Here is an 18,170-nt window from a genome sequence, read left to right as displayed (position 1 = left end):
AATCATGCCATGCAGGGTACACCTTAACTAACTTTCAATGAAAACCGCTTTAACCTCGGAAGTTTTTGCGGATTCTGAAACAGCAATGTCCATAGATGAGAAAAATCCAAAAACAAGAAAAATCGCTGGAGGAATTTTTAAATAAATCGCGGTCAAAGTTCTCATTTTTAGGTTTATTTTAGGTTTTCAGGATTTCGCTTGAAAAGGGCAAGTCCTATCGAAATGTGATTAAAGAAAACATTTTAGAGGATTTCCACTGCTACAACATTTTCTTTAGTCCCATTTTGATAGGGCTTGCGGTTTCTATATAAAATCCTAAAAACCTAAAAATACGTAGAAATGCCAAGTTTTATGCGATTTATTTAAAAATACCTCTAGTGATTTTTTCCTTGTTTTTTGATTTTTCTTATCTATGAACATTGATGTTTCAGAATCCGCAAAAACTTCCCAGGTGTAATCACCTTTCGGGTGAAGTAGGGGATGGAAGATACCAAGGAACGGTCCTGACCGGTTTTAACATGGCAAAGCACAGGATTTATCTTGGTCCCTCTTTCATCTCAAGTGGACACTGACCTCCCGTGGTGTCACCTGGGGAACTGCCTTTAACACCCATTAAAGGTAGTGAGCTAACATGTGCCGCGCGTTCACCCATAAGAACGTTAAAAACTTGGGTTTGGGCGTCGGGTTAGTAACCCTCCCCTAGAAAAAACAGCCTACTATGAAAAAATGAATGAAAAGAAAAACGAACCCCTCTAAAGTTGACGAACCCCACAAACGTTTTAAGCTTCACCCCCAGTGAATGAAAGACTTGCTACAATTCGAATAAAGGCTAAATTCTTCAACATCAGCTTTATTTGCGCTCATGCTCCCACTTAAAAAAAGGACGAACAGACCAAAGACATATTTTACGAGCACTTAGAAGAAACGTGTGACCAGATTTAATCATCTCGATATTCATAAGGACACCTGGCTGTCTCCAGATCACAGAACAAGTAATCAAATTGATCATGTTGTGATAGATGGAAGACATTCATCGAGCGTGTTGGATGTACGATCGTTCCGAGGCGCAAACATTGATTCGGATAACTACCTTGTTGCAGCAAAGGTACGTGCCCGTCTAAACGTTGCAAGTAAATCATGAACAGACACAACGTGGAAGTTGGACATCGATAGCCTGCAAACACAACAGATAGCCACAGCATATTCCACTCATCTAGCCCATTTGCTTAATGAGAGCACTCCTTGTTCCGATAACATAACAACACAATGGCAAAATATAGCCCACTCCATGCAAGCAGCCGCAAAATCTATACTTGGATTCCAGAGACCTCCACAAAGGAATTCATGGTATGACCAGGTGTGTCGTGCTGCTACCGAAGAGAAAAATGCGGCATATAGAGCTACTTTACAATCAGTAGCAACGCGTAGCTCACGAGAGAGATATCGGAAGAAAAGGAAAGAAGAGAAACGTCTTTTCCGCAAGAAAAAGAGAGAAATGGAAAAGCGGAAGTGTGAAAAAATCGAGATGTACAGGTGCCAGAATGAAGTTCGAAAATTCTATCAAAGAGTGAAACATCAACCAGATGGCTTTGGTATAGGCACATCCTTCTGTAGAGACCAGCAAGGTAATCTGTTAACAGATACAAATAGCGTGCTCAGGATATCGAAGGAAAATGTTTCCAATCTGCTGGTATCCAATAGTAGCGAAGTCGATGATACCACAGATCCAATCCCAGAAGACCGTATAGAATGTATACCACCCTGCCAAGATGAGGAAAAAACAGCAATCAATCGGCTGAAGAATAATAAAGCAACAGGAGCCGATGGCCTACCAACCGAGCTGTTTAAAACCGGAGGCGACGCGCAGGAAGAACGCGTACCCGACGATTGGAACCTGAGCATCTTGTGTCCCGTCCACAAGAAAGGAGATAAGACTGTATGCTCCAACTATAGGGGCATAAGTCTTCTCCCTATTGCCTATAAGATCGTGTCAGGGATATTGTGCGATCGACTAAATCCTATGGTCAACGAGATAATTGGGCCATACCAATGCGTCTTTAGACCTGGCGAGTCCACCATTGACCAGATATTTAGCCTGCGGCAAATCCTTGAGAAGACCCAAGAGATGCAGATCGACACATATCACCTTTTTGTCGATTATAAAGCAGCATTCCACAGTCCCCTCCGATCAAAGGTATTCCATGCAATGTCTGAATTTGGTATCCCCGCAAAGCTCATCCGGCTTTGTAAGATGACTTTAACTGACACTAGGTCTTCAGTTAAAATTTGGAAAGAACCTCTCCGAACAGTTCAGTACTAAAAGAGGTTTCAGACAATGAGACAGCCTTTCGTGTGACCTATTCAACATTTTGCTGGAAAAGGTAATACGAGATGCAAATGTCAAAAGAAATGGCACAATTTACACCAATAGTCACATATTACTTGCTTATGCTGATGACATAGACACCATGGGACGATCAGTAAAGGAAGTAACTGAGACCTTTAGGAGCGTCGAAGCAGAATCTGCGAAAGTGGGTCTGGCGGTAAACGGCGAAAAGACCAAATTGATGGTGTCGACGCGCAAAGCGTCCACAGAGCTCGGACCAACAGTGGAAGTTGGTACCTATAATTTTGAGGTAGTTAAAGACTTCGTCTAACTCGGCACTGCCATAAATACAACAAACAACATCAGTTGTGAAATAAGAAGAATTATATTGGCCAACAGATGCTACTATGGTTTAAGTAAGCAATTTAAAAACAAAACCACTTGTCGTCAAACAAAAATAACACTATACAAAACGCTGATACTACCCGTGCTAATGTATGGCTCCGAAGCATGGGTACTTGCGCAGCAGATAAGGTAGTGCTTGGTGTGTTTGAGAGGAAAATTCTTCTTAGATCTTATGATTTGCGTTGACGGTGATTATCGACGTCGTATGAACCACGAGCTATATCAGCTATACAAAGACATGAATATAGTTAAACGTATCGAGATGCAACGATTGCGTTGCCTAGGCCATATCATAAAAATGAGCGATGATGAACCCGCTAAAAAGGGGTATGAATACATGCCACATGGCGGTGCACGCAGAATCGGCAGGCATAAGCTTCGATGGAGCATACAAGTGGATGAAGAAATGAAAATGCGCGGTATTCCAAAAAGCGAAGCGAAAAACAGAGAGGATTGGAGATCTTTTCTTAGTTCGGTCTATGGAACAAATGTTCTATAATGGGCAGCTAAGTAAGTAAGTTAGTAAGTAAGTAAAACCATTTCTATTGACACAATCCCTTCTAAAGGGGTTCTAGAGGTAGAGTACTATATAGGTCTTCTAGAGATGAAATACTCTTATAGGCCTCTATATAGATTAAAATGATAGAAGTATCGCTTCTACAGACAGAGGCCATCTTCATCTTTATCTATAATTAACAGACTTTCTAGAGGTCTACTAGAGATAGGAGACTCTCTATAGGCCTTCTATAGATTGAAGTTCTTCAAAAAGTATTTTATATAATGGAAACCCTATGTAGACCTTTCGTTGAATAAGGTAATATAAATATAAAATCTACTAGAGTTGGCAGATTTCGGATAGGTCATCTAGAGATAGAAGAACCTACATAATAGAAAAACTATACAACCCTTTAAAAGTCATTCTACATAAAGAATACATTTTACATGTATTCAATAGACAGACGACCTTTAAAGACAGACGACCTAAAGACCAAACACCTCCTCCAAAGCTTTTTTTTTTGACCAAATATCATGTTGAAAAAAATAATCAAAAAAACTCCTTCGATCACCGGTTCCATGTGATTTTGCTGCTTATAAACTTAATACCCATACCAAATATTAAACAAATTAAAAAACGAAAATCTAGGGTGTGTTATATAACAGAAACATTAACTATTTTTCAGCTAAAAAAAACGACTACGACAACAAAGCAACATTGGCTAAATAAATTTAATCCATTGTGTGATAGACAACTGTTGAAATAAATTAACATATAAACCCAATTTTAATTAAAAAAAATCGAATACAAAAATAATCATTTATTATTTATTTTAAAAATCTAAAATTGATTAAACAATTTTGAAATTTTTGATTTGGTTTTCATGTTAATTTCTTCTTTATTTATTCTTTGCAAGGCATCATAATTTATTGATAGATGATTAGCAAAGTATAACCAATGGTAATGGCCGATGATGATGACGAAGTCCATAGCTATTTGCATAGCCCTGGGAACTTCATCTAATTTGCTGAGAATAGTGTAACAATTGCCTTGACAGTCCAGTGACAATGATGGATGATGACAGTGAAAAAAAGCTTAAGATAAAGGTAAACGCTTGACGTGACTATGTATGGACATGCAAAAAAATAGGGTTATTCCCATTAATATATACGAAAAAGAAAAAAAAAAAACAAATGACCAATTAGCATAGGCAAATGTGTGATATGTCAATTATTGGAAATTAGTCATAATAAAATTTCCTGTTTTTATCATTAAGTGCAAATTAATGTTTAATTAAAACAATAATTTTCGTCGATATAATTACTAAAAGCAATTTTAATGAAGTTTTCCTAAATCTTCTTTTTATTTTCAAAATTTTAAGACAAAAAATCCCTTGTTTTACAAAAAATTTAACACCCTTGGCCATTAAGGACAAAAGAAAAATAATAATTTTTTTTGTTTTGTTCCTCAAAAATCATAATGTCATGGCCTTTGCCGGCATTAACCATAACTTCTTGCATGCCCTCCATGCCCCGTCATCATTCTCATCATCCACCTCCTAATCGTCTTGTTCTCGTCGCCGTCGTCGTTAACCTTAATTATTTTTCCATTTTTCTTACTTTGGTCGATATATCCAGCAAAAAGCTGTCATAGCATAACAAAACTTTAATGGAAATTAACAAAGATTTTCAGTTTAGATTAAGTCGTCTTAAAAAGTCTCTTTGGGCCGGCAGCACAAGCACTTTACTTAAAGTAAAAGAACAATGACATTTTTATTGTCTTTTTTGTTTTGTTTTGTTTTGTTTGACTACGTTTTGTTCTTTTGGCTTCGATATTGATTTCAACATTTTGTTCAATTTCAGTTTCAGTTGTTTTTTTCTGTTTTTTGTTATGGGCTTCAACACAAAAAGTTGAAGGTTATTCAGATCATTATTCTTGTAAAACCTCCTTAATGATTGATTGTGGAAAAATCTAGCCAATTTTGAAAATTGATAATCCGCAAAACGAAACTGAATGACTTGTTTATGTTGTTGCTTTTTGTTCTTTAATATGGGTTTTATACATTTACAAATTGCATTATTTTTTAATGGGATTTTTTTCTTGCAGATATTGCGGGAATAGTGTGGTAAGGAGGTGGTTAAGGACACGAGCCAAACAAATTGAACTTTTTTGTAGCTAATAAAGAGGGTTATTAACACTTGTTTAGGTCCAGATATTAATCATAATCATTATTAACACAAATCTCTCAAACGAAAATATTACGCCCGTAAAGAACTTTACAATGAGAGCAGTTTAAAAGATTGAAAATATTCACAACAGAATAATTCATTGAAAGGAACCGTTCACCGAAAGGAACCAGGTCGTTCATTTCATGCGATGGCTACTTTTCGTTCAATAACACATTTCAGACTATAATTTTCTTATGAATATCTCCCATGCTTCCTCTTCTCAAAAAAAAAAACTCGGGTCATTGTGTTTCGATCGGAGTATTTGACTATTATTATTTTTAATTAAGCAACAGAATAATATTAAAGGAAAGAGTGAAATGTATTCATCGTTAATTTTTCTACTCTATGCCATGCCTCATTTGTTAATGGTCGAGGAAGATAGAGCGAAAACTAAAATGAAATGAGCCGAAGGAACTATATTAATTTGTTCAACCAAATAAACTAGAAGAGATATATGAACGAGAGGAGCTAAATGAACAAGATAAAATTAAATATGGTGTAGTTGGGTCATTTCAGGGAATCGTTCCATTAAGAGATTATCCCTAGTCGTGCAGACCAAAAAACCTCATGTTTTATGACTTTCAAAGAAAATACCAATATTTCCTTCACATGAAAGAGCACATTTTACACTACTTTTGGAATTTTTGTTGTTGAAAAATATTGCATAGTTTTGTGGTAAATGGCTACCTGCGAAACCTTTTTTGTAAAAGCGTTCTGCTGTGCCAACGATAGCTCGAAAACGCATGGGGCAATCTTCGCATATTTTGTGGGCGTTTTAAGAAAATAATAATCTTGTTTTTGGGTGACGTAGGGGATGGAAGATACCAAGGAACGGTCCTGACCGGCTTTAACATGGCAAAGCCCAGGATTTATCTTGGTCCCTCCTTCATCTCAAGTGGACACTGACCTCCCCGTGGTGTCATGTGGGGAACTGCCTATTACACCCGTTAAAGGTAGTGAGCTAACATGTGCCGCGCGTTCACCCATAAGAACGTTAAAAACTTGGGTTTGGGCGTCGGGTTAGTAACCCTGCCCTATAAAAAACAGCCAACTATGAAAAAACGAAAGAAAAGAAAAACAAATCCCTCAAAAGTTGACGACCACAGCAAAAGTTTTAAGGACCATGATCTGCGAATCTGCACCTTTATAGAGAAGGTGCAGTTTACGCATTGGCAGATGTACTTGAAAAGTAAAAGTCCGACATTACTGCCATACAGGAAATACGATGGAACGGGAAAGGCGTCACAACAACACCTAAAGGCGACGCACTGTATTATAGCTGCCATGACACAAAACATGAGTTTGGTTGCGGATTTGTAGTTGGTCGGAGGTTAAAACATCTGGTCTCCAACTTCACCCCAGTGAATGAAAGACTCGCTACAATTCGATTAAAAGCTAAATTCTTCAACATTAGTTTTATTTGCGCTTATGCTCCCACTGAATACAAGGACGAACAGAATAAAGATATATTTTACCAGCGCTTAGAAGAAACTTATGACCGTTACCCTGCCCATGACATTAAAATTATTCTAGGCGATTTTCAGTCTCCACAGTGAAACATCTGACAGTGGTATGAAACTGATAGACTTTGCAGCTGCAAGAAACATGGTAGTTCGCAGTACCAGATTTAAGCATCTCGATATTCATAAGGGCACCTGGCTGTCGTCAGATCAAAGAACAAGAAATCAAATTGATCACGTTGTGATAGATGGAAGACATGCATCAAGCGTGTAGACTCGGACCACTACATTGTTGCAGCAAAGGTGCGTACCAGATTAAACGTAGCAAACAAAGTGCTATCAGACACAACACGGAAGTTTTGCATCGGTAAGCTGCAATCACAACAGATAGCCACAGCATATTCCACTCAACTGGACCAACTGCTTAATCAAAGCACTCCTCGTCCCTACAACATATCAGGACAATGGCAAGGCATTGCCCACTCCATGCACACAGTCGCAAAATCAGTACTTGGATACCAGAGACCTGCACCAAGGAATCCATGGTATGACCAGGAGTGTTGTGCTGCTACCGAAGAGACAAGTGCGGCATATAGGGTTACATTACAAACAATAGCAACGCGTAGCGCACGAGACAGATATCGGGAGAAAAGGAGAGAGGAGAAACGTCTTTTCCGCAGGAAAAAGAGAGTGACGGAAAAGCGGGAGTGTGAACAAATCGAGATGTACAGAAGACAGAATGGATTACGAAAAATCCACCAAAGAGTGAAACATCAAACTGATGGTTTTGAAACTGGCACATTCTCCTGTAGAGACCAGCAAGGTAATCTGGTAACTGATGTTTACCACCCGGCCAAAATGAGGTCAAGACAGCAATAAACCGGCTGAAGAATAATAAGGCAGCAGGAGCTGATGGCCTACCAGTCAAGCTGTTTAAAACCGGAGGCACCACGCTGAAAAGCATCAGCTAGTTAGCTCCATCTGGCAGGAAGAACGCGTACCCGACGAGTGGAACACAGGATGCTCAGGTTCCAATCGTCGGGTACGCGTTCTTCCCGTCCCGTCCTTAAGAAAGGAGATACGACTTTATGCTCCAACTATAGGGGCATAAGTCATCCCCATATCGCCTGCAAGATAGTGTCAGGGATATTGTGCGAACGACTAAAGTCCATGGTCAACGAAATAATTGGACCATACCAATGCAGCTTTAGACCTGGCAAGTCCACCATTGACCAGATATTTACCCTGTGGCAAATCCTGGAGAAGACCCAAGAGATGCAGATCGACACCTACCACCTTTTTGTCGATTATAAAGCAGCCTTCGACAGCCCGCTACGTTCAAAGGTATTTCAAGCAATGTCTGAATTTGATATCCCCGCAAAGCTCACAAAATAAAATAGGAAAGAACCTCTCCGAAGAGTTTTGTACCAAAAGAGGAGACAGCCTTTTGTGTGATCTTTTCAACGTCCTGCTAGAAAAGGTTATACGAGAGGCAGACGTCAAAAGAAGTGGCACAATTTACACCAATAGCCACATGTTACTTGCTTATGCTGATGATATAGACATCATGGGACGATCAGTAAAAAAAAGTAACCGATACCTTTATGAAGGTTGAAGGAGAATCTGCTAAAAAGGGTCTGGCGGTAAACGGCGAGAAGACCAAGCATCCATTGAGATTGGACCGACTTTGGAAGTTGATTCCTATAATATTGAGGTAATAAAAGATTTCGTCTACCTCGACACCTCCGTAAACACAACAAACGACATCAGTTGTGAAATAAAAAGAAGAATTGTATAGGCCAACAGATGTAGCATCTGTTTGGCTTAAGTAAGCACTTTAAAAACAAAGCCACAACTCGTCAAACAAAAATAACGCTTTACAAAACACTGATACTACCCGTGCTGATGTATGGTCCTGAAGCCTGGGTACTTGCGCAAGCAGATAAGGCAGTGCTTGGCGTGCCTGAGAGAAAACTTCTTTGAAAGATCTACGGGCCGATCTGCGTTGACGGTGAATGTCGACGTCGTATGAACCACGAGCTGTATCTGCTACACAACGACATCAATATAGTTAAACGTATCGAGATGCAGCGATTGCGTTGACTAGGCCATATAATAAGAATGAGCGATGATGAACCCGCTAAAAAGGCGTATAAATTCGAGCCACATGGCGGTGCACGCAGTATTGGCAGGCCAAAGAGTAGATGGCGCAAACAAGTGGATGAAGAGATGACAAGGCGCGGTATTCCAGAAAGCGAAGCGCTAAACAGAGAAAGTTGGAGATCATTTTTCAGTTCGGTCTATGGAACAAATGCTCTGTAATGAGCCAGCTAAGTAAGTAAGTTACAAGGTCCCACCAAACGTTATCAACAGACAGAAGACTATCCAAAGGACTTCTACAAATAGAAGACATCTTGAAGTCCTTATATAGGAAACAGGCCTTCTAAAGTTTTTTCTACAGGTTGAAGAGCTATAAGACAATTATCCAAAGCTTTCTAGAGGTTGAAAAAAGTTGAAAGTTTCTTAAAGGGAAGAGAACCCTATGTAGGTCTACTATAAATTGAAGTTCATCAAGGCCATTGCGATTGATACAAGACCTTCTTAAGGAGTTCTAGTAGAGCTGGTGAACTATCGATATTCCCAACATTAGATATTTTCGACACTTAATTTCAAAAAATCTAGAGCAATGGATGTTATCGTTAATCTCCACTAACTTGGAAATAAAAATGGCGGAGTTGTCTATGTTTTTGTTGGTATTTGGCACAATTACTTCACAGAAACATAAAGAAGAAAGACTAATTGATTTTGTATTAATAATAAAAAAAAAACACAAAAATGCAATTTACTTTTCCGAAAAAAATTGTACGTGTTACTACGGCCTAACTTTCTCAAATCCTCACAAAACGAAAAGCCGCTTAATTTCTATTCATTTTAATAGATTTTAGGTTAGGGGTTTTAATTCGATAGACAAAATCATCTATCGATATTGAATTTATAAAAAAATAATCGATACTATCGATAGTGCCATAGATTTTTGCCAGCTCTAAGTTTTAGCGATAGGAGATTCTGTGGATTTTTTCATGGGCGCCACGGAGAAAAGATTGTAGCAAACAAATATATGTTTGACCCAAACATTATATGTTTGATGCCATATGTTTGGATTGCGAGTTTTAAATCAGATCGCGAATTAAAATCGTCATCTAAATTAAGCTAAATACGGATGTCCCATAGAAATAATGGTTTCGGATCACAAGTTTATTGGTAAGAAATACGTTTACGAGAATCTATATGCAATTTACCCCTGTCCATCTATCTGTCTGAGTGGTATGCACGATAACTTTCGAACGGACAAATTGACTGTATAATTTTTTTCGGGTGCAAGCCCATACTTCCTAAGATAATGGACCAAAAACTCTAAACAAAATTCTGCCGGCACCCACAAAAATGACTGATTAAGGCGATACAAAATAGTTATATTTCTTCCAAACGTACAACAACTCCGAACAAGTATAATCTAACACGCCGTTGGATAACTTCTTCACAAGCGTCCAAACTAAAAAACTAATTTGGGACATCTGTAAATAGAAGACCTTCTACGGTTATTCTATAGGTCGAATTTTCTTTCGATAGAATACCTTTCACATGACGTTCAACAGGTCTTGTTTTGGACCGAATCCTGTGGTCTTCTGGTCTTCACATGAATAAAAGATTAGTGGTATACGAATACACCACTCTACTGACCACTATTTCCTGCTTTCAAAATAAAAGCAAAAAAAAAAAACTGTACAAAGTGTGGACAAAGTCGTAAAGTCTGTTCTTTAATCCTTTAACATATTTTGGAAAAAAAAACCCCAAGGATCTCCTCTGCCCTTGGCAAAAACAAAAAATCTCCCCAGCAAATACACATAACACAAAGTGAAAGGAAACTAGAAAGCCGATAAAAAAAGGAAGTGGGAAAAAATAATAATAAAGAAAAATTGCTTAAATCAGCTGGGGGCCATGGAACACAACGACACACACATATGGTCATATAAACATAAACAACTATAGTTGTATGAGTGGGAGAGATTTTGTGAAAATTATTTAGCATGTGGAATGGTAGGTGGACGGAGGCGGACAACCCCAAAAAAGGGGTTAAGACAACTTGATTATGTTGTTAATATGTCATTTTCATTTAAGGTTAATTTTTGTTTTTAGATTTTCTACAATTCTGTTGTTGTTGTTGCTGTTTTTGCTATTTGTTTCTTAAACGATAAAAGAGAGAGGAGAGACGGAAAAAATAAAGAGTATTATTGAAATATTGGCTACATACCCGGACTACCCAAATCGGTTAGATTTGCATTTGCCGTATCCATGCCAACCGCCACAGCACTCGAAATCATTGTTAGCCGTAACAGCAGGAGACAACATAGCTGTAGGCCAAAATGCCTAATAATGTTGTTGTAGATGGAGGACATGACTGCTGCTGCTGTTCCTGCTGTTGTTATCGATGACAATGATGATGAAGATGACAATGATGATGATGATGAGGCAGAGCAATTTGACCAAAATAATGCTGCTGATGAGGGTGACTTTGTTTTGCATTTAAGGCTTTTTCTTTGTTGGCTCATAATACGACGATGGCTGTTGGGCTGCTGTTGGTGATGTCCATCTTCTGCGTGTTGTTGTTGTTCTGCAGGATTTTCTCCATAAAGCTTTGATGTTGATGTTGTCGCTGTTGATGCTGCTGCTGTGGTTGTGGTGTGTCCTACTTGGGTCCTTCTTGTTAATGGCAAATTGCTTTCCCTGTTTGACCAACACCACCAATTCGCCGTTGCTGCAGATGTTGTTGCTACTTCTTCTTGTTCTCCGAATTCTTGTTTATGGCTAATAATGCTGGTGGTAGTTGAAATGTTGTAACAGCTACTATTGAAGCTTTGGGTAGCTCTACTGCTACCACTAGAGCTGTTGTTGATGATGCTGCTGCTGTTACTCAGTCGATATTTTGCTACTCTTTGAGGCCTTTGCTGTTCTCCTTGCAGTTCTTGTTGTTGTTGCCGTTGTTCCTCATGATGCTGATGCTGATCCTGAGGACATACTGCTCTTCTTATTTGCTGAATATTGCCACATTTCCCGCTGTTTAATGTTGTTTTATGTTCCGTTGTTGTTGTTTTTGTCCTGACTATATGTGGTGGTGCTGGTGGTCGTGGCACTTCCGTTTCACTGGCCACAAAATTGTTTCCATTGAAGCTTGGAAAACAACAACATGCACATATTCTATTACTTGGACAGATAACATTGTGGTTAACTAATTTGGGAGGAGCAGCTGGTGGTGATGGTGTTGGTGATAATGTTGAGCTGGGTGGCTTGCAAACCCGTTCCCGGCTTTTGCTGTTAAGTCTTTTTGGGGGACATTGGTAATGTAGGTGGTGGTGGTGCTGCTGCCTATCTGTATCAGCATCCTGAATTTTATAACAATAATATTTGTTGTTGTTGATGATGCTTTGAAAGCTATTATTTATTATTTTCGTATCCATCTTTTTTCCATTAGTTTAAGATTTGCTTTTGAGGTGCAATGCAGAGTTTACACGTTGGGCGCCACTAGTCGCTTGATTGAGGGGGTCAATGTTTTGGAAATTTGCAATGTTGATTATGTTGTTGCTGTTGTTGTTCGTGGTGGTGTTGATTAGCAGTTGTGTTCGTTGGTTGCTGTTCTTGTAGATGCTGTTCAGATAACATGACATCATTTAATTGTCTCCTTCTTTAACTGTGTGAAACCACCATCCGTCCACATGCCCCACAAAGCAAAAAATAAAAGAAAACTTTCAATGGCTCCTCTTCTTTCACTTTGGGTGCCTACAATTCCTGTTCTTGTTTTTCGCTGTTATTCTTTTTTCTTTTCTTTTGTGAACATTCAAATATCTCGTTACGAATTTTTGTTTCTTTTTTCCGTGGAAAAATACGCTCAGAGCGTACGTAGAGCGCGTATTTGGGTTGTGTTAACACGTTTGAGTTTTGTAAGGAAATGAACGCAAAAACCCAACACCCAGAGTTTAATCGAAATTTTCAATTGAAGTCTGGCTGGCTGCTTGCCTGTCGGTTTTCCTTGCCTCGGTCTCTGTTTATCTTTAGAGTTTGTTTGCTTCTTCAATGGTTCTCTTCTTTCCTGGCCTCTTGTGGGTTAGAAATGTGCTAGGTACGCGTACTGGCTGGCCTTGTTGTTTGTTTAGTGTCTACAAACACCACCTATCAGCAGCGCTGGCACACAACAAAAGAAGCAGCAATAAACGCAAGCCAATACTGCTCGTTGAGGAAAATGAGGAGTAGGAGGTGGAGGACAATGAAAAAATGCAGCAAAACGCCGTCAATGCTGATGATGATAAAGTTGACCTGTTGTTGGCGTTATTGGTGGTAATGTTTGCGGTGGTACTGGTATTGTTGTTGTTATTTTTGTTATTGTTAGGCATAAACAACATTGGCATTGCCGCCGACGCCGCTATACGGGTTATTTGATGTTCAAATACTTGGTTTGTTCCTTGAAGATCGTTTTGAGTTGTGTTGTTGTTGTTATTATTTTTGTTGTTGTTGCCACGATCAGTAGGAGACATTGTCGTTTTAATCATCAAATTGTTGTTTACATTGATTTTTCAATATCACCAAAAACAACAACATGATTTTCTTGTGCATGACGATTTCCCCCTTCAGGCATATGGTTCCAGGCTAGGCTTTTTTTTTTGTTTATTACGCTTTCCACTCCGCTCTACTCTCTCTCGCATTCAATCAATATTGTTTATTTACAATAATTTCTTGGTCTTGTGAAATTTTTTATTCTTATTGGCTCTGCCTTGTGTTTATTTTGGACATTAAAAAGGTTACCACCATATGTCTCCTCAGCCAGCAGTCCTAGCAGTCCTATTTATCATCAATTTAGTTATGGTAGGGATTTTTTTTTGTTTTTTAAAGTCCGTGTGTGTGGTTCCTTATTTCGTTTTTATTTTACTATTTACATGCAAAAAGTAAATAATTATATCTGAAAAGAGACAGACGGGGAAGAAAAACAGCATTAAGATAAGTTTTCAATTTATCAACAAAACAAAAAAATTTGTCATATTTGTTTTTCAATTTCTCAAAAAAGCAAATGTTTTCTTCTCTATTATCTTAATTCCCTATAAGATTTTATTTTTGTTATTTCAAGTGTACAAATAAAAGTGATCAAACAAATAACTTGAAAGTGGACAATCGATATGCCATCATTAAGCCAATAAATACGCTTAGGGTCCGTCTTCGTCTTGTTTGTGGTTTGTTTTTCTTCTTATTCAACTAAAGTAGGATAATACAAATAGGAAGATTACGCCATATTTCATAAGTATGATAAAGAAAATAGAAAAAGGATAAAACGATATTTGGAAATGCTCTTGAAATACGTATATAAGATTGATAGATAAAACTCAACGGATATTTCATACGAAACAAGTATAGAAAGGATTGAAGCCATAAAACGAGAACTCCTATATGATAGTCGGCATTTTTCGGGATACATACAGTTAGACAACTAAATGTTTGCAAATGATGATATTTTAATAAATCGACTTTCAATTACAAATTACAGAAAGAAAATGTATTAATAATGGCCAGACATATTTTGAAAATACACCATACATCTTTTGAAATACGTTTAAGATTGATAGAAAAAAACCCACTTTGAGATAAAAAATCTTTTACAATTCGAACCATTCAAAATCCCATGGATATGAGATGTCCATACGAAAACCCTAATTTTATTCGATTCAGTTTAAGCTTGGGTGACGTAGGGGATTAAAGATACCAAGTAACGGTCTGACTGCCTTTAACATGGACTTATCTAGGTCCCTCTTTCATCTCAAGTGGGCAATGACCTCCTCGTGGTGTCACCAGGATAGCTGCCTTTAACACCCGCTAAAGGTACTGAGCTAAAATGTACCTCGCCTTCACCGATAAGAACGTTAAAACTTAGGTTGGGCGTTGGACTAGTAACCCACCCCTCCAAAAAGCAACATAATGTGAAACAAATAAGCAAAGGTTACACCACAGCACATGTGCATAAGCTTGCTTTTCACTGGTAAATATTGCTTTTAGGGAGATACTAAAGTTTTCATCCACCCTTACTTTTATTCCAAATGACTTAGGGCTACACGGTGCAACATTTTTAAGGTGATCTTGTGCAAACAATTCGAACTGAGGATTTTTTGAAAGTACAGACCCAAACGACAAGAAACCCTAGTTGGGTTTTGTTGTGTCAGATCCAGCTCGGATTTTATGGTCCCATCTAAACATGGTTAAATATTGAGTTTTTAAATAAATTCGGGGCTATATCTCTGAAACCAATGCGAATCTTCTTCTGACCTCTGAAGCAAATTTGTAGATAAGGACAAAAATAAAATATTTGGTGAAATAATGAACTCGAAAAACTACATTTATTGCCTCAAATTTCAAAATATATGCATAAATTCCACTATTTTTATAAATTTCGCACCGTATCTCCAAAACCGTTAATTTTTTCTGAATCTTTTCTTTTGGAAAAATATTCCCTGGAATGTAATACACAACTCATCAGAACATGTCATTGTTGTAATATGCCTCTATGCCGTTGTTTTCAGTATATTTTTAAACGGCGATTTAATAAATATGTCAATAATGCGGTGAAATCCAAAATGCGAGAATAAACTGCCGGTGTGATCTGTGTAAAAGATGTGATGCAAAATACCGCTGAAACAACATGAAGTAAGCATTTTAGAGTTTCAGAATGTTCCGAAGAATTGTTGAGAACTTTATTTGGAATATTTTTGTAAAAGGTTACTTGGTTCAACTCCCAATAGCTTAGCTGATGCTGACCAGAATTTCAGCAATTATGTAAAAATTTTCTACATTTTATAGATTTTGATGCCCTAGATGGAGTTGTTCTTATGTAGTTTTTTCAAAAGATAAGTTATACCAGTTAAGGGCTACAATATTGCTAAAGACAGCAAGGCTAAATTCCTATTCGTTTCTGCGATAAAGGCCTGATAAATACAAAAAAGTGTAGATTTAGCCCGGTTTAGATGAGGCCATAAAATCCAAACTGGATCTGACAGGACAAAACCCTGCTAGGGATTTTGTAGTCTAAATATGTACTTTCAAAAAATGCATACTGGAAGTTGTTTGCATTTTCAGTGTTGCATAGTGTTATTCTTCTTTCAATTCGTGGGGTCACTGTTTTTGGTCTGCTTGGTTACGCATTCAGCTTGAGCCATCCTTCTCTCTCCGCACGGTACAGGATGTTGTACACCATTCTAAGCTTAATAGAGGTGATTTCAGCAATTTTGTCGGACCGGTTTAACATTTGTATAATTGCATTACACCCATTGTATCATATCTTCTGAAGCAGAGTTTTGTCAATTGAATTACATTGAACGACCAAGTTCAATGGGCACCTGTCGTTTGTACGAACAAACTGCGTATACGTAATGTCGCACGTTAGTTTGTATGACGTTACTCGTACGTAGCTGTTTAAAACCATAGGCGGCACTGTGATAAGGTGTATGCATAAGCTAGTTGAGCACCATATGGCAAGAAGAACGCGTATTGAACGACTGGAACCTGACCATCCTGTCCCGTCCACAAGAAAGGAGATACGACTGTATTCTTTAACTATCTTTAACTAACACCAGGTCCTCAGTTAAAATAGGAAAGAACCTCTCCGAACAGTTCCCTATCAAAAGAGGTTTCAGAAAAGGAGACCGTATTCGGTGTGATCTTCTCACCGTCCTACTTGCTTATGCTAATGATGTGGACATTTTCGGTCGATTAGTAAAATAACTAAGATACCTTTAAGAGGGTTGAAGGTGAATCTGTTAAAGCTGGTCTGGCAGTAAACGACAACTATATAATTATAAGAGCATCAGTTTTCCTTCTCCAAATACCTTTTTGTAAAAATAAAAAAATCTATTATACTAGCATGTACTTATGGATGTAAGGTTGTTTTTAACCATCTCTTTAAGGATTAGTTTTCTAAGTAAACTATGTAAATACTTTTGAACAAATAATAAATAAATATATAATTATAAGAGCTGATTGAGGATTCTTTTGAAATTTTCATTGAACTAAAATTCCGCCAAATATCAAAACTTTAGCCCTTCAATCCAGTTTAAGGCCGCTTTTCGGATCGTGTTTAAGTTTCTAAAGCGGATAGATATGGTGATCAAGACTATAACATTGTAATAAGGAGGCTATAACTAAATTTGTCATTCATTTTCATTTGGGATATTAAACTTTCCATATGAAATTTGTCGGTATATACCCACGCCTTCATATAGCCCCCATAGACCGGTACCTCCCGATTTTCGGTATTTTGAAGGTTGTGGCCTCAATATTCCCCCGTAATGGCTGAAATTTATTATTTAGTCTTCATTTGAGATATTAAACTTTCCGTATGAAATTTGTCTGTATAGATCCACACCTTCATATAGCCCCCATAGAACGGTACCTCCCGATTGGCTGAAATTTGGTATTTATTCTTCATTTGGGATGTTAAACTTTCCATATGAAATTCGTTGGTATATATCCATACCCATAGAACGGTACCTCCCGATTTTCGGTATTTTGAAGGATGTGGCCAAAACAACCCACCGAAATGGCTGAAATTCGGTATTTAGATTTAGATTTTCGGTATTTTGAAGGGTGTGGTCACAATAATCCATCGAAATGGCTGAAATTTGGTATTTAGTCTTCGTTGGAGGTATTTAGTATTTAGTCTTCAACTTTCCCCTCTAAATTTGTCGGTATATATTCCAGAAGAGAATTATCAGTATATGTACACGTCTTCCTATATTCCTCATAGAAGTGTAAATCTTGATTTTCGGTATTTTGAAGGTTATAGACACATTATCTTGCGGAAATATCGGAAATTTAGTATTTAGTCTTCTTTGAGTCTAAAAACTCTCCCCCCCAGAAAATTTTCGGTATAGATAGAACGCTACCTCCCGAATTTCGGTATTTTGAAGGTAAGCCAGATTGTTTTACCGAAATTGCTGAAATTTTGTATTTAGTCTTCTTCATAAACGGAAGGAACCTATTTGTTTACTTCAATACAACTCGTGGTTGAGGGTGTAACTTAACGCCGTTCTTACTTGTTTCTTGCCAGGGAAAGCAAATTCTTTCTTACATAGCAATACATACATACTTTTTCATACACATCTCGCCATAAAGTTTTCGTAGTATTTTGGGTTTTTGTTACAACCCAATAATTTGATTACTTTATC

At 37.8% G+C, this 18,170-nt stretch overlaps 1 protein-coding gene across 3 annotated transcripts in view; it reads right to left on the bottom strand.

Moving 5' to 3' along the window:
* LOC141395166 (uncharacterized) overlaps window positions 1-18,170 on the bottom strand; it is a 1,209,623-nt gene that overhangs the window by 20,173 nt on the left and 1,171,280 nt on the right. For all 3 annotated transcript variants that reach the window (XM_073970671.1, XM_073970672.1, XM_073970669.1), the window contains one exon: window positions 11,228-13,924. In XM_073970671.1, coding sequence (XP_073826772.1) covers window positions 11,228-12,431 — 1,204 coding nt within the window. In that variant the 5' untranslated portion in view covers window positions 12,432-13,924. The remainder of the gene's footprint in view (window positions 1-11,227; window positions 13,925-18,170) is intronic.

Source organism: Musca autumnalis, unplaced genomic scaffold (genome assembly GCF_047663935.1).
Source record: "Musca autumnalis isolate F117 unplaced genomic scaffold, ASM4766393v1 scaffold_2, whole genome shotgun sequence".
NCBI lineage: Eukaryota > Metazoa > Arthropoda > Insecta > Diptera > Muscidae > Musca > Musca autumnalis.
The sequence above is the reverse complement of the archived record's forward strand: the minus strand, read 5'-3'. Positions and strand labels throughout refer to the sequence as shown.